The sequence below is a fragment of the Typopeltis vanoorti genome, chromosome 2, assembly GCF_054136105.1.
Source record: "Typopeltis vanoorti isolate ZY-2024b chromosome 2, IOZ_Tvanoo_1.0, whole genome shotgun sequence".
In the NCBI taxonomy this organism is placed as follows: domain Eukaryota; kingdom Metazoa; phylum Arthropoda; class Arachnida; order Uropygi; family Thelyphonidae; genus Typopeltis; species Typopeltis vanoorti.
Genome location: NC_143550.1, coordinates 134,759,274 through 134,777,789, shown reverse-complemented (window position 1 = coordinate 134,777,789; position 18,516 = coordinate 134,759,274). Strand labels below are relative to the sequence as shown.

The window sequence follows — 18,516 nt, the reverse complement described above, 5'->3', positions numbered from 1 at the left end:
CCTTGGAGATGGGGAGATGCATATACAGTGGTGTATTTGAATTTTGCAAATGCTTTTGATAGATTGTCACACGACAAGCCCTTATATAAATTAAAACAGATGGGATTGGATAACAGACTTCTGAGTTGGATCAGTGATTGGCTGTCGGTTAGGTATCAGAAAGTTGTATATGGGGATGTGATATTCCAAAAGAGAAAGGGTGCTAGTGGTGTGCTGTAGAGGTCAGTTTTGGGATCACTGTTGTTCAATTTGTATGTTGATATTGGGATGGGTTTGACTAGTAATATGCTGCTGTTTGCAGATGATGCAAAGCTGGGGATAGCAATGCAGAGTCAAGTGGAAGTTATGGCCATACAAGAGGACTTGAATAGATTGCATGAATGGGCAGGTAAGTGGAACTGTCTTTTCAATGTTGCAAAGTGTAAGGTTTTGAGATTTGGTAAGCAATGATGAGATGCAAAGCATACACTTGGTGGGGAAACTTTAACGGAAGTAGAGGAGATGAGAGATCTAGGAGTAATGGTGGATAAGGACCTGAAATTCAGGAGCCACATTGCACAAGACATCACATTGGATAATGGCAATGATGTGGAGGACCCAGACATGCAGAAATGGAGAGGTTATGATAGCACTGTATAAAGCCTTGATCAGGCCTCATTGGATTATTGTGCACGGATTTCGTCACCTGGTTTTCATGGTGATGAGGATGTGGTGTAAAGGGTCCAGAGAAGATTCACAAAGGTGGTCGGTGGTCTTTGAAATGTGGAGTATGAGGACAGATTGAGAGAATGTAAGTTGCAGAGCTTCGTGAATAGGAGGAAGGGGAGGGATATGATTGAGACATACAAGCTAGTCAGGAGTTGTTATCGCGTAAACATGGAGGAGATTTTTCATAGAATGGGAGAGAGGGTAGGACAGGAGGTTATCGCTGGAAACTGCACAAAGGAGGATGTAAGCAATGGAGTGAGGAGTAGGTACTTTGCATGGAGAGTGGCTGGTGAGTGGAATGCATTGCCTGAGTGTGTTGTGGGTGTACACACGTTGAATCAATTTAAGGCATGGTTGGATGAGCACTGTGTGCAATAGTGTGTACCTTTCACGATGAGTCTCTGACTCCATGGAGGTCAAATGTTAATGATAATAATAAAGTTTTTTTTTTTTTTTATATATGATTTGTATTACCTGAAACAAAGTTTACTCTTTATGGCAGCATTTTCTGTACTTTATAAACAAAAGATGTGGCAATTTTATTTCAATGTGAAATGTTGAAATTTTAATTATAAACACTAGAGAAGAGGATTATATGATTTTTAATTATGCTAATAGTGATATTGATTCTCATAGATAGGCTTATACGTTGGTTATGCATTTCTAAATAACTTAGGGAATTGAAACAACGTAGATCCAAATATAAATTAAATAATACTTTAATAGATATTTCCGATATTTCGGCAGTGTCTCATTGCCATTTTCTAAAGGAACTTACAAACGGCAGGAGCACAACAGGCTCTAACAATATAGCAACTGGAAATGAAGATATGAAGCTATCTTTCTCCTATAAGTCCTGATGGTGCCTTCTGGCGGGCTAAGTAGGCATTCTTGGGCGTTGGGCTGAAGGTCTGCTGATGTATGCCTCCCAAATTTGGGGCAGTCGCATACAACCAAATTTGTTGAGGTTTGGAGAGTTTCTTAGGGCAGAGGCTGATTCCATAAATAATCTTTCGAATTTATATTTGCTCCGGTGTATTATTTTTGCTTTCTTCCACCGTATTCTGTGGCGAGTATCCAGAGCATGGTCTGTAAGACCAGAATGGCTATATTTGTAAAACCGGATGTAGTCCTTGTGTTCAGAAATTCTGATATTCGCTGTCCTGCCTGTTTGGCCAAAGTACGACAGTTTACAACTGCAAGGGACCTGATATACACCAGGTAGGTCTAGGGAAAGTGGTTGGTCTTTGGTAGAGTGGATAAGGGATGCCAATTTTCTGTAAGGCCTGTAACAGGAGGTGAGGTCATGTTTTTTTAGAATTTTGGTAATTTTTTCTGAGGTGCCTCGGATGTAGGGAATGATGATGGATTTAGAGTAATCTTTTTTGTGGAGGGGGGAGGGGGGGAGGAGGGGGGCTGTGGTTTGTAGGTTTTAATATTTTTTGGATTTTTTTTTGGGGGGGGGGGTAGCCATTGGCTGAGAAAGTGTTTAGGATGTGATTTAGTTCAGTGTTAAGGGCTATGTCGGGGCTAAACTAATCTGTTCTAACGACATAGCCCTTAACACTGAACTAAATCACATCCTAAACACTTTCTCAGCCAATGGCTACCCCCCCCCCCCCAAAATCCAAAAAATATTAAAACCTACAAACCACAGCCCCCCTCCTCCCCCCCTCCACAAAAAAGATTACTCTAAATCCATCATCATTCCCTACATCCAAGGCACCTCAGAAAAAATTACCAAAATTCTAAAAAAACATGACCTCACCTCCTGTTACAGGCCTTACAGAAAATTGGCATCCCTTATCTGCTCTACCAAAGACCAACCACTTCCCCTAGACCTACCTGGTGTATACCAGGTCCCTTGCAGTTGTAAACTGTCGTACTTTGGCCAAACAGGCAGGACAGCGAATATCAGAATTTCTGAACACAAGGACTACATCCGGTTTTACAAATATAGCCATTCTGGTCTTGCAGACCATGCTCTGGATACTCGCCACAGAATACGGTGGAAGAAAGCAAAAATAATACACCGGAGCAAATATAAATTCGAAAGATTATTTATGGAATCAGCCTCTGCCCTAAGAAACTCTCCAAACCTCAACAAATTTGGTTGTATGCAACTGCCCCAAATTTGGGAGGCATACATCAGCAGACCTTCAGCCCAACAGCCAAGAATGCCTACTTAGCCCGCCAGAGGGCACCATCAGGACTTATAGGAGAAAGATAGCTTCATATCTTCATTTCTAGTTGCTATATTGTTAGAGCCTGTTGTGCTCCTGCCTTTTGTAAGTTCCTTTAGAAAATGGCAATGAGACATTGCCGAAATATCGGAAATATCTATTAAAGTATTATTTAATTTATATTCGGATCTACGTTGTTTCAATTCCCTAAGTTATTTAGAAAAGCTAATAGTGATAAATATACTTTACTGTATATATGTTTGCTGTTAGTGCATCATAGCAATGCCAGATTTAAGTTTTTGGTTTTTGGGATGCATAGGTAGCTATTTTATTATAGGAAATTTAGATATTACATATTTATTTAGTATAGCATATTTAACCAACAAAATTTCTTTTCACATTCTGCAAATTTACTTCACAGAATATGCATATTTAGTTTGATGAACCTCTGAAAGGCAACAAAGTTAGTTACTGCAGTTACAATCTCATTAAGAATAAAATATTATATATTAAATGCAAGCCAGTTGGTACACAGTGTGCTAATATATCCCAAAGAGTACTCATGGTTTCATTATAACTCAAAATATCAAAAAGTTCATTTCAACTGCTAAATTCAAAAGGATGTTTATTTATGACAATTAATGGTTATCATAACCTTTTAATTCATTTTCAAATGTGAAAGATACTTTGTTCTGATGCAATGGTTTTCAGCTAAAATGATATTTATATCATCTTTATCAGTGTTTGTTTAGGTAGTGTGATTCCCATCCCTCTGAAACTTGAGGGAAAACTTTACAAAATTTGCATACTACAAAAGAAGACATAAACCTAACAGAGCATATTTTAAAATGATTAATTTTTAAATATGCTCTTAAAATATTAGTGGCATAAGTAACAATGTAACACAGACAATTACATGTATAAATACAAACAAAATGTTACCTAAACCAGTAGTTGGTGTGGGTGCAATCACAGTACATGCAGTCTTCCCATCACTTGTCTTTGTTTCAACCATACCATCAGGACAAAGGCATATCCCTTCAGTAGATGCCTGAACCACACAAAGAGCAGAAGTGCCGCAAGGACTAGACTTACATGGATTAGTTACTGTTACACATAAAAGAATAAAATATAACACTTTAGCAACGTGCTTATTCATCTTTTAAACTAAATAATCCCACTACAATTAATAATATCACCAGCTGAATAATTTTTTTAGGTTATTTTTTAAATAAGGCAGATACACTTACATTTTTCTTGTCATTCTAGACAATGAAACAATGTTCTGTGAGATCATTATTGCTAAGAAGATCATGTGAGAATAGGTTCTTTATCAATTTCATTTATAAGTTATTCATCTCTGAAAATTCTATTTTCCATTTTCCTTACTTTTCCATGTTGCAATTAGTTCTTTAATAATCTTAATTTTTCTTATTATTATTAAATAAAGGCAAGAAAAAGCTGAAATGAGAGATAGGAGGGAGAGAAGAGAGAGGGAGAGGGAGAGAGATTGGAAGACATAAGAGTCAATGATGCTGGTGAGAGAGGGACAAATGAATCTGTCTGGAGTGTCACGCATGAAGATTCAATGATTCAGAGTGTGCAAAGTAGAGTGTCAGAGGAGTGCTTGCCTGGTGGAACAATAGAGCGTGTGACAATGGGGTGAAAAAAAAAAGGAGTGCAAGTGTAGAGGAGATAATATTAATGGTTAGGATGAATGACTTGAAAGATAGTATGAATTGTGCTGCAGGAGATTTGAGGTTGATGTTATACATAGTGCAGCAGATATCTGTCTGAGGAAAGATAGTGCATGTATTGCACTGGTATCATAATGCAGAGTGGAGGAGAAGAGCAGTGATGATGAATTAGATGATAGTGAGAATGTGCAAGAAAATAGGTATGGAATATGTGGATGCATGGAGTATGTTTGAGGATAGAAGAGAGTTGTATGCAAGAGATGGATTACATTTGAATGCAGAAGGGTGCAGGCATCTGGAGAGACTTATTTTCTGGGAAAGTGAGTGTATTTTGGCAATACTAGAATTGCACAGGTGGAATGTATCAGGGATGGCCTCATGTGGAGGACAGTGGCTTGCAAAATGAGGGGTGGGTGTAATTTATATATTACAGAGCCAGATGGAGTAATAATGGCTATAAGAATACTGGTAATACACTGGCTTTTCTGTATACAAAGACTAAGAGCATTAAGAATAAAGGGAATGAGTTTGTGCCATTGATTGACTCAGTCCCTCCAAAGGTAGTTGGTATCAGTGTCAGATACCAGTATTAGAGGGTGGTGTATGGTGGAGTAGAATCAAGGCAAATAAGGGTGACTGGAGACATTAATATACATTAATTTGTATATTAATGATATAGCAGAAGATCGGAAGGGGGGGGACTTTCAGTTGTTTGCTGATGATACAAAACTAGGAAAGGTAATAGTTGATAAAGGTGATGTAGATATCTTATAAGATGATTTAAATAAATTGGCAGTGTGGGATAAAGAACAATGGTTGTCAATTCAATGTGGTAAAATGTAAGGTAATGCACTTCAAGATGAAAACATTACACACTTCATCCCATATTGATGGAATTAGTTTACTGGAAATTGATGAGGCTAGGGATCTGGTGGTGATGGTGATAGAGATTTGAAATTCAGAGGACATATTGTAAGAGTTGGCAAAATAGCTCAGAGGATTACTTGGATGCTGAAAAGCACATTGACAAGTAAAGATAGGGAGGCTATTATCCCTCTTATAAGAATATGCTTTGGCCAAATGCTCTGACTACTGTGCACAGATTTGGCCACCCGCATTTCTTGGGGATTGCGAGGTGGTGGAGAAGATTCAGAGATGAGTGACCAAGCTGGTGACAGGTCTCTGGACAGTTCCCTATGATGACAGACTGAGGGTGTGTGGGTTGCAGAGTTTAGCTGACAAACAGAGGAGAGAGTATATGATAGAAACTTAAAAGTTACTAAAGGGACACTATAACATTGACACAGAAGAAATGTTTCAATACATGGGGAGGGGATATGGGGAAAACAAGGGATCACACTTGGAAGCTGTCTAAGAGTGTAGTTAGTAAGGGTGTGCAGACTAGATTTTTTTTTTTTTTTTTGGAGAGTGGTAAATGAGTGGAATGGATTGCCAGAGGCAGTTGTTGTTAGCACTCCAACAGTGGAAAGGCTATCAGAATAAGAAAAAAGTTATCAGAATGACATAATAGGTATTATGTTAATGGGGAGAGTGGGTCTCCCATGACGAGTCTTTTGACTCTATGGAGTGCCCATATAAATAATAATAATAATAATATGATCAAGACATTTAAAATGTTGAAGGTTTATCATCATATTAACACTGAGGAGAATTTTCATATGGTAGAATGGGTGAAAGGAGCAAAGACGAGGGACCACCATTCCTGGAAGTTGCAAAACAAAGTGGTGAGTAAAAGGGTAAGAAGTAAGTTTTTTTGTATGGAGAGTGGTAGGAGAATGGAATGCATGCCTGAGAGAGTGGTGAATGTGCAGAGCCAGGTGGAGTAATGAGTTTAAGGAGTGGTAAGACAGACTGTGTTGATCTCCCATGATGAGTCTTGAAACTCCATAGTGGTCAGGAAAATAATAATAATAAATAAACCATTTGGGGAACCCAAGAACTCATCAAGGAGAGACACTTGTACACTTAAAAATCTTCTTCTTGTACGTCCTTCAATTCTAATTAGTGACTTGAAACATGTACAGACCAATATAAAATGCCACTTACAACAGATAATTGTGATGTGTTAGAGAGCTTATGATCTTGTCTTATGCTCATGACTTCTCAATTAGTATTATTTAGGCCCTCCATGGAGTTACAAGACTCATTGTGGTAAGAACATCTTAGACAACACAAAGTGTGTCATACCATTCATTAAACACCTGTTCATCATCTATCATACCATTCCTTAAATTAGTTCACTATCAAGCCAATCGTTAGATTCATTCAACCTCAAATTCATCACCTTATCATGGAAGTGCCATCCACAGTAAGGTTATCAGAATAATATAAAGTTATGTATGGTGGACAGATCAATAAAAAAATAAAATAAAAACTGAATAAAATCTGTTATAGGTGTTGACATATTTTGCAAAACTTTTTTTTTTAAAATCAATATATGGTATTCTCCCAATTATCCAAACTTTGAATGGGTTAGTTTGTCAACTGATTTTAACACAGCGCTATGTGATTCTACCTTAAGTGAATCAATGCTTTCATTATCCAACCAGCAAATTCATTTCTCATTGCAGATGGATAAATGAGGAATTACTATATATGTCATAAAAATGAACATAAGTGAAGCATGCCATTATTTGCACATCTTTGATCCCTTCTGCCACAAGATGGCTCTTGTAAAATCTGGTATTTCACAGTACAGAATTCTCTCTTTTTTACCCTTCTCTGGCTTGAGGTTTTTTGTCCATTCATTAGATGACTCTCTCACTGTATAAGTAAATCACTCTAGTCTCTAAATTCTTATATTTGAAGCTTCATTTACTGCATTTTACTTAAATAGTAAGGTAAGTTTCACTGCTGACTAATGTCCATAATGAGTCAGATAAAATTTTTATGAAGCAGATAAACTCTGCACGAGTGCACAAGACTGGTAATTACTAAAATGGAAAACTTCAAATGTAGACATGTTCCTATTTTAAACATAGTACTATGTGATTCTACCTTAAGTGAACCAATGCTTTGATTACCCAACCATTACAATTAACTGAAAGCAGTAACATATCTGTTAGTGAAGATGTGAATATTGTATTTTAAATTGCATTTCATCTTTAAAATTTCACATCTTCTTCACATGTCACGCCAGCCTAGTTGGCCGAGGGGTTAGTGTATCTGCTCTCCAGCCAAAAGGCTGAGGGTTCGAATCCAGGCATGGGCATGGATGTTTGTGATTGTCTGTGAAAATACTAGTGATGGTTGGCAGTAGATAGCGTTGGTGTAGATGATGAAGGTAGTTGCAGTTGGTGGAGACGGAGAATGGTTGAGTAGGTGCCCTCTCCTGATGAGTCTTTGGACTCCCTGGAGGTGTCATATAATAATAATATAATAATCTCAGGAACAATTTCTCAATTATGGATATGAAAAATTTTGATTAGATACAGGATATACACTTTTCTTTGGTAATGAAATCAAAGAAAGTAAATAATTATAAAAGTATCAGTGACTGCGGTGTATGTGTTTTATGCAGTGTTTGATTGCATTTTCAGTGACTGCAGGGTTGATAAGAATGAAAACTCAAATCCTTAGTTTAACTGTTGCATTCACCACTTGTATATAAAATTATCACAAGCTCAAATCCTGCATACCACTTCTTGAAGCAACAGTTTTATGAATAATATATGATGAAATATCACTGAGTGAATACATACATCACCAGATGAAGAAACAATCCATTTTATGCAATCCACCATATATTTTAAAATGTAATAGGTTTGTAATTTTCTGTGGTTATGCTGAAGTTCTTGAGTTTTCTGATATCAAGACCATATAATTTTGAGTTGAAAATAAAAAATAAAAAAAAAACTATATTAGTACTATACTTCTGTATTAGTGCCCTTTTTTCCTACACTTCTTGGGAATATTTTAGATAGAAGTTAAATGCCAACTAGCAGTCTTTACTACAGTTTATTTCCGGATCTGTAGATCCAGAAATGAGCTGTTGTGTTTTATGCAAATGCTACAAGTATAAGAAAAAAGGCAGATGAAATGGTTGCATTAATTGCGTAGGTTCACCCAAAGATTGTAGGAATAAGTGAGACATGGTTGGAAGAGGATGACATAATGACAGGAATAGAGATGGAAGAGTATGATGTATTTCATGAGGATAGAAGAGGTAAAAAGGGAGGAGAAGTGCTATTGATGATAAAGAAGGAGTTATGTCCATACAAAGTAGAGATGCAAGAGGGAAATAGTGACAGTGGTTTTGAGGCAGTATGGTGTGAGACAGAGGTAAATGAAATCAAATACTTGGTTGGATGCTGTTTAGACCAGGTAATGTGGATGGTGGTGATAATGAAATGTATAATCAAATTAGTCAAGCAAATAAGAAAAGGGTAATCATTATGGGCGATTTTAATTATCGCAATATAGACTGGAATGATGAGATAGCAACTGGAAGTAAAGAAAATGAGTTTCTTTCGTGTGTCCAAATCCAAGACCCTCAATTCTCATGAATTGAGGGTCTTGGATTTGGTCATCTCATTAGAGGATGTAATTATAAATGAGGTGTCAAATCATCCACCAATTGGAGAGAGTGACATGGGTGGTTGCCAGCAGTGTGAGGACCTCTGTGAGAAAAGGGTATATGTGAAACTACAAGGGGGGAGGGAGTGGTTATGAAGAGCTCAGGAGACAGCTTGCGGGTGTAGCATGGAATGAGGATTCAGCTGGAAAAGAGATCAATGCAGCTGATCTATCAAGACTGGCTATCTGATAGGTATCAACAAGTTGTGTATGGGGGAGCGATATCCAGGAAAAGGAAAGTCACTAGTGGAGTGCCTCATGGGTCTGTTTTGGGGCCATTACTGTTTAACTTGTATACTAACGATATAAGTGAAGATTTGGATGGCGATATTCAGTTGTTTGCAGATGATGAAGACGAGCCATGAAGCGTAGTGAAGATGTTGTGGACTTGAATAAATTGAGTGACTGGGCACGGAAATGGGGATGCAAGTTCAAAGTTGTAAAATGTAAGGTTTTAAAATTTGGAAAACAAAGATGGGATGCAAAATTATGCTTGGTGAGGATATATTGTTTAAGGTGGAAGAAATAAGAGATCTGGGGGGGGGGGTGATAGTGGATATGAATTTTTCACTCAGTCAAGTCCCTACGGAGAGGAAGGAGGGCAAGATTGTGCTACTTCATAAAGGAGGTGATCGAACTCAAGCATCAAACTATAAGTCGATCTGTGTGTCAGGTGTTGTGGTTAAGTTGTCGGAGAAGCTTGTGAGAACTAGAATCCAGAGTCGGGTTGACAACAATGGTATTATCTTTGATGGACAGCATGGATTTGCTAAAAAGAGGTCATGTTTTAGTAATCTACTTACTTATTACAATAAAGTGACTGATTCATTGGACAGAGGAGAAGGATACACAGTAATATACTTGGATTTCGCAAAGTCTTTTGATAGACTACCTCATGATAAGTTGACAGTCAAACTAGAGCAGATGGGGTTGGATATTTGATAAATGCATTGGATTGGAGACTCGCTATCTGATAGGTATCAGCAAGTTTTGTATGGGGGTGCGATATCCAGGAAAAGGAAAGTCACTAGTGGAGTGCCTCAGGGGTGTCTGTTTTAGGGCCATTACTGTTTAACTTGTATATTAATGATATTGGTGAAGATTTGGATGGAGATATTCAGTTGTTTGCAGATGATGCAAAGTTGGGACGAACCATGAAGTGTAGTGAAGATGTTGTGGCCTTACAGTAAGACTTGAATAGATTGAGTGATTGGGCACGGAAATGGGGGATGTGAGTTCAATGTTGCAAAATGTAAGGTTTTAAAATTTGGAAAACAAAGATGGGATGCAAAATTATGCTTGGTGAGGATATATTGTTTGAGGTGGAAGAAATAAGAGATCTGGGGTAATAGTGGATAAGGATCTGAAATTTTGGGGACACATAGCCAAAATTGTGAAGAAAACACAAAGGCTTCTGGGAATGATGCGGAGGACACTGACATGTAGAAGTAGGGAGATTCTTGTTCCGTTGTATAAGGCTTTGATTAGGCCACACATGAACTATTATGCTGAGATTTGGTCACCTGGTTTTCAGAAGGATGAAGAGATGTTGGAAAGGGTCCAAAGGCGATTGACAAAGGTAGTTTTCTGACATCTTGCATGTCGAGTATGAGGAAAGATTGAGAAGATGTGATTTGCAGAGTCTGGTGGACAGGAGAAAGAGGGGGAGATATGATAGAGGCCTACAAGTTGGTAAGGGGTTGTTATAGGATCAATGCTGGAGAAATTCTACAGAAAATAGTTGGAGATCGGGGGGAACCAGAAGTCATCCCTGGAAACTGTATAAAGAGGGTGCGAGGGGAGTGAGAAGTAGATTTTTCATGCAGAGTTGTAAACGATTGGAATGATTTGACTGAGAGTGTCTGCAAGGAGTTTGAATGTGTTCAAGGCACGGTGTGATGAGCTGTGTGTGTGTGTGATAAAAAAAGGACCTCCCAGATGAGCCTTTGACTCCATGAGGTTTGGGGATAATAATAATAAGGAATAGCTGCCGTAGTGCAATTGGAAGAACAGTAGAACACTGCACCCTTTGATTGGAAAAAACCTCGGTTCGATTTTTGTCATGACGAGGGGAATCCTTATATGGGCTTTTTCAGTTGAAGGTGGGTTAGTCGATCTCATACGGTGGTAGCAGGTTTTTTTCCCCCAGAAACTCGGGTTTTTTTCATCCTAAGTACATACAAATCAGCCTTGAACACACGTAACTTACAGACAAAAATACAGTTGTTTGAAACTATGGGCATTGATGGTAGCAGTGTCGTAGTTGGAGAATTGTGAGGATGAGATGTATTTAGAGAAATAGAGTAGTGTGCCCAGTAGTAATTAATAATTAATATTTTTTGTTTGTTTCTCAAAATTATTAAGGAAAGCAGCAAGCAACTTTACAGTTTTTGTCGAGGTATTAAAATTCTTGCTATCTAATTAATTCTTTCTAGTAGTGGCATGAAATTTTGAGACTTTCTTTTGAAATAATATACCAGTAATGCTTAATGTTTCAAATAAAATTATATTTTTTATTACATTTGGTGAAAAAAAAAGAATCCATACAAGCATGTGTAGCCTTTCACCAGAAGCACTTATATTTTTAGGCTAAGACGTAATGAAAGGCGGGGGGGGGGGGGGATTATCAAATCTACTCTGATGTAATATGCCATCTTGTATCTTCCTAATTATTGTCTCTGTAAATAGATAGTGCAGTAATTAACAGAACACTGTGTTTTTAAATGTCAGGTTATAGAGTTAGTATGTGTTGCAAATGAGTTTGTTAAGTAGTGATGACTTAAATAAATATACAGTAGTCCTTCGTTATATACAAATTTGTTATTATTATTATTATTACCACAAGACCTCATAGAGTCAAAGATTCAACTGGGTGATCCTTTTATCTCGCACACAGCTCATCATACCGTGCCTTGAACACATTCAAACTCCTTGCAGACACCACACTCTCAGGCAAGGTATTTCAATCATTTACAACTCTGCACGAAAAAAACCTGCATCTCACTCCCCTACTCACATCTTCTTTATACAGTTTCCAGGGATGACCTCTGGTTCTCCCCTGATCTCCCACTATTTTCTGTAGAACCTCTCCAGCACCGATCCTATAACAACTCCTTACCAACTTGTAGGTCTCTATCATATTTCCCCTCTTCCTCCTGTCCACCAGACTCTGCAAATTACATCTTCTCAATCTTTCCTCATACTTGACATTCCAGAGGTCAGAAACTACCTTAGTTAATTGCCTTTACTCTTTCCAACATTTCTTCATCCTACTGAAAACCAGGTGACCAAATCTCAGCATAATAGTTCATGTGTGGCCTAATCAAAGCCTTATACAATGGAACAAGAATCCCCCTACTTCTACATGTCAGTGTCCTCCGCATCATTCCCAGAAGCCTTTGTGTTTTCTTCACAATTTTGGCTATGTGTCCCCTAAATTTCAGATCCTTATCCACTATTACCCCAGATCTCTTATTTCCTCCACCTCAAACAATATATCCTCACCAAGCATAATTTTGCATCCCATCTTTGTTTTCCAAATTTTAAAACCTTACATTTTGCAACATCCCCATTTCCGTGCCCAATCACTCAATTTATTCAAGTCTTCTTGTAAGTCCACAACATCTTCACTACTCTTCATGGCTCGTCCCAACTTTGCATCATCTGCAAACAACTGAATATCTCCATCCAAATCTTCACCTATATCGTTAATATACAAGTTAAACAGTAACGGCCCCAAAAAAGATCCCTGAGGCACTTCACTAGTGACTTTCCTCTTCCTGGATATTGCTCCCCTATACACAACTTGTTGATACCTATCAGATAGCCAGTCTCCAATCCAATAAACTAATCTAATATCCAACCCCATCTGCTCTAATTTGACTATCAATTTATCATGAGGAACTCTATCAAAAGCCTGGGCACAATAGTTCATGTGTTGCCTAATCAAAGCCGTATAAAATAGAACAAGAATCTCCCTACTTCTACATCAGTGTCTTCCGCATCATTTCCAGAAGCCTTTCTGCTGTTTTCACAATTTTGGCTATGTGTCCCCTAAATTATTTGCAGTTCTTTTGGTCACACATGCACACACGAAATGAAACAGATGCTGAATGTGTGATTTAACGATTAGGTACAGAAAAGAATTCTGTTGATCTTCTTTGAATAAAAAGGCAAAAATTTGTATCAACACTTCATTGAAGTGTTGATACACTTCAATGAAGTGTATCAACTGTATCAAGTGGTAGATTTAATGGCTGCAGAAGCTTTTAAGATGAATTAAGAAAATTCATTGCAGACCTCAACGAGTGTTTAATATAAAACTGGAATGTTTTCTTAGAGAATACTTTCCAGAACTTACTTGTCATTAAAATTGAAAAATCTACTACTGTATTCAAAGCTGCCAAAGATGAGCTTACTCTGTTTTGTGTAAATGCTATTTGCTGTATGATCAAAACGATAGTTGTGTACTACTGTCAATATGTGTTAAAGGGTTAAAACACTTTCCAGTTTATTATAAATCCAATAAAAAAAAACTTGTACAATACCTTCAATTTTTAGGTGGGTTTGTATTTGCTTTCTGCATGAAATGGAATTTTACTTAATTTCCAGATATTTATCATTCACCGTTCATGGATGCTTAAGGGTCAACTGTATAACTGCGAGGAGACCTCCATGTAGCCTTATAAGAAATACAGAGATCTGGTCAGGGCTTCTGACCTAATGTCTAATCCTCACCTTCTCATGGTGCACCCTGTTAGATTAGATATCTACCCCGACACTTAATGAATGAATGGTCAGCTATATCCCACACTTCCAGAAATCTGGCCGTTTGCGATTTAGCTGACCAAATCATATTCTTATTGGCTTAAACCACAATGTAAAATGATGGCACAACATAACAGATGTCATGCTGGTTGTGACATTGCCCAGTTAAACAAGACCACCATTGTGTTCTCAGAGAACCAGAGCAAACAGCGTAAGTCAGTACTGGAACAAATCCCAACTCAGCATGAGCAGATCTCAAGATTGGTGCTATCAATGGAAAAGAAATGGAACTACCAGAAGAATTGGATAAGTTGGGTAAATTGGATAAATTGGATTCGACAGAAGACCGACATAATAGGCATGACTGAAACAAAGAAGACAAAAACAGGTGAGATCTTTCTAAGCAACAAATACAAAATGTTATATTCAGACAATAACAATCCAAGAAAAGAGGGAGTAGCTATAGTATTCAACACAAATATGAGGATAATCTTCTTGAATGGCAGCCAGTATCAAGTAGAGTTAGGTGGTCAAATATACAATGGGTAACAGGACAATGAGACTTATTTGTGCTTATGGTCCCACAGAAGATTCTACCGATGAAAAAATGGAGGAATTTTTTGAGACATTAGAGAAGACAGCTGGAGATCTAAACAGCACAGTAGGAAATGATTACCAGACATATAGAAATGTTTTGGAAAAATTTGGAGAAAAGCACTAATCTAATAATAATGGTAAACACCTTGTGGATTTCTGTTCATGACATAGATTAGTTACTATTAACACCATGTTCCAACATAAAAATGTGCAAAAATTCACATGGAAAGAAGATGCAAGAAATAAGCAGTCTCATTGACTAAGTTATAGTTGACAGCAGTGTTTTCCCACTGGTAGACACAAGAGTATATAGAGGATTTGAAATAGGAAGTGATCACTATTTAATTTTGAGCAGGATAAAATTGAAAAGAAGAGTGTGACCAGCTTTAGAAATGACTGTAGACTCAAATGCATAAACATTATTGAGGAAAAAATGAAAGAGTTTCAATGGCAAATCCTGAAGAAAACATGGAGTGATTCAGCCAGAGAGGCATATGGTGATGTTGTCTGTAAGGATAGAAAAATCAGAAGTCCATGGTGAACTCAGGAAGTTAAAGTGACATTGAAGGAAAAGAACAAAGCATATCAAAAGTCCTGGCAAGTAAGTCAGCTTGTGCTGTTAGAGAATACAGAGAAAAATGTAAGAAAGCCAAGCACTGTGTAAAACTGGCTAAACAAAAGTCATGGAAAGACTGGTAAGAATATAGAAAATAAATATCAGGAAGAAGAACATATCTGCTCTCCATCCAAAGGCCTGCGAGTTCGAATCCCACTGTGGGCATGGACGTTTGTGATTGTCTGTGAAAATACCAGTGGTGGTGGGTGGTAGATGGTGTTGGTGCAGTTGGTGGGCTAAGGGTGGATACAGAGAGTTATAGTGTAGAGTAGGCGCCCTCCCTCGATGAGTCCTAGGACTCTGTGGAGATGTCACATAATAATAATAATAATAAATCAAAGTTAACAGGAATTAAATCAAATGTTAACTTTGATACAGTGAATATCTCTTATATCACTTAACTTATAACTAAAATCTCTGAAAGAAGCTTTTAAAAATGTGCATGAAACTAGTAAAGAAAGTTAGTACTAATAAAGTATTTTTCAATTCAGAATGATGTGGTTTTTATACCAGAACTCTTGAGTAAACAGTTCCCCCCCCATCCCACCCGACTTGAAATTTACTTAGAAGAATTTCTACTTATATTCTTATAAGATATTCTATACCATTAAAACTGTTCACAAATAGCAGTTTTAGATGAAAATTTTGCCAAACAGAGAGAGAGAGAGAGAGAGAAAGCCTGGCATAAATGTGTTAAGAAGGGGCACATGAAGCACTACTCCTAGAATACAGCTCTCAGAGTATCCATCTGAAAACAAACAAAAAAAAATAAATAAAACTGAATGCAAGAATTACAGAGAGATAAAACCTAGAGGATAAGAAAAATTGTAAGAGTAGAGTTCAGGCAAAACTGAAGTTCTCAGGTTCAGATGTTCATATTATGATAAACAGATCAGAAATCATGGAATATAGGAAGGATTATTTAAGTCTTCTAGACATTTGAAACAACATGACAAGGAGCCAAGAGGGCTTCTTCTCAAAACAACATAGAATCAGAATCTTATACAGACCTCTGAACAAAGTTTTCACCTTCCTGAGACAAATCAAAAATCACAGGAATCCTCTCTCCTTCTCAGATATCGACAGCATCCCTTGTCAGTGTAGAACTCAATATTTCGGATAGACAACCTTGGTCAAAAAAAAAAAAAAAAGGCAAATAGCAAAAAAGTGAACCAGACCAACATGCCTTGGAGGAAGTTCACAGAATGAAGAAGGGCAAGCTACTTTACAAATCCATGAAAATCAGAGAGAACGTTCGTGGAAGAAGCATAAGATCTATAGAAAATGCTTAACTGCAACAGAACGGATGGTGTGATCTTGCATAAATTTCAGCATACTGCCATCATCCTGTCAGCATTAATAACAGAAATTAATTCTTTTTCTATTTATTACTATATGATATCTCCAGAGAGTACGAAGATGCATCATGAAAGACTCAAACTAACTATTATACACAGAAAACCTATCATATCTCTTTTTAAACTCATTCGCTGTCACAAAACTTATAACTCATTCTGGCAATCCATTTCACTCATTCACCACTCTCCAAGCAAAAAATTTGGTTCGCATATCCCATCTACCCAACTCTCGCACAACTTCCACAGATGATCCCTAGTTCTCTCACAATTGCACCCTCTGTCCAAAAAGAAACCGAACTTTTCGAAAATAGAAGAAACTAGTGGCACCACTTGTATCTTTTTGTTGTCGAAAGATGTAACCTTCATTAGTGTTGTGTCAACTGTTTATGACATTTGTTTCACTAGAACTGAGTTATAGTAACAGTGTTTTGATGAACGGTCAGAAAATGAGTTTCAAACAGAGAGCTGCGATTGACTTTTGTGTTAAACTTGGTAAACATTTTACTGAAACGCATTGAATGCTTCATAAAGCATGTGATGACGAATGCTTATCCCGTACTGAAGTTTACGAGTGGTTTAAGTGATTTCAAAGCAGTCGTGAGACGCTTGAGGACAACGAAAACCGGGCTGTCCAAAAACTGGACTGAGCAAAATTAACATTCCAAAAGTGCATGATTTTATCAAAGAAAACCCAAAATCGTCCATGAGATTGATTGAAGATGAATTGGGGATTCCAAAATCAACTGTGCACAACATTCTGACCGAGAGTTTGGGCCTTCGTAAATTGAATTCGATATTTGTCCCCACAAGGACCTCGTTAAAACCGCTCGTAAGGACTCAAACTTCCTTGAAACGATCGTTACTGATGAAACGCGGTGTTGTGAGTATGAGCTGGAAACAAAGCGCCAGAGTGCTGAGTGGAGACCACCAGAAGAGGGACAGATGAGAAAAAAGTCACTTGGAGAAGTCAAAAGTAAAGACAATGCTGATTTGTTTCTATGATTCTAAGGGCATTATCCACAAAGAATTCGTTCTGCCTGGCCAAACGGTCAATGGTGAGTTTTATCTCAAAGTTTTGAACCGATTGATAGTGAGAATTCATCATATACGGCATGAATATCACGATGCAGGCAGCTGGATAATGGAGGGTAACCAGATGCATGCCACTTTTGGACGATAATGCATCATCTCATCGTTCGAACATTGTGAGACAGTTTTTGAGCAAAAACCGAGTTTGTGTGTTGGATCACTCACAGTATTCATATGATTTAACATCCTGTGACCTATTCCTCTTCCCATGACTTCATATGCCAATGAAACGAAAATAATGATACGACATCATTGAAAACGTTCAAACGGCAGTAACCACGACTCTCAACAGTATCCCAAAAACCGATATAAAACTCATTTCACGAATTAATTGACCATGCCAAATGCTGTATCGAAAATGAGGGAGAGTATATTGATTCAAATAAATGATTTGAATTATAATTGGCCTGTTTTTTATTTTCTATCAAAAGTTCGGTTTCTTTTTGGACAGAGGGCATATTATTATTACACCCTCCATAGAGTCGGTAGACTCATCGCAGGAAGTTCATTCAACTGACAACATATTTAGAAATACAAAAGAAAAACATATTAAAATCCTTAAACACTGCTTGCATTAACAACACATTCTGGTAATGCATTCCATTCACTGACCAGTCTCCATCTAAAAAAATCTGCTCCTCACTACACTTTTACACACCTTCCAGGAATGACCTCTGGTTCTTCCCCTCTCACCTTCTACTCTTTTTATAATCTCCTCTGGATTAATCAGATAAAATCATCTCACTAACTTAAACGTCTTTATCATATCACCTATCTTCCTCCTATCCACCAAACTCTGCAAGCCACATCTCTTCAACCTCTCTCTCTCTATAGCCAGCATTCCAAACTCCTGATATTGTCTTAGTCACTCATCTCTGGACCCTCTCCAATTTCTCCACATCACA

General features: G+C 37.6%; 1 protein-coding gene across 1 annotated transcript in view; it reads right to left on the bottom strand.

The window, feature by feature from the left end:
* The window catches only part of LRP1 (LDL receptor protein 1), a 1,646,373-nt gene that overhangs the window by 272,391 nt on the left and 1,355,466 nt on the right, over positions 1 to 18,516 (bottom strand). Inside the window, exon 79 of the mRNA XM_090402369.1 lies at positions 3,834 to 3,998. Within this exon, the coding sequence (XP_090258495.1) occupies positions 3,834 to 3,998 (165 nt within the window). The remainder of the gene's footprint in view (positions 1 to 3,833; positions 3,999 to 18,516) is intronic.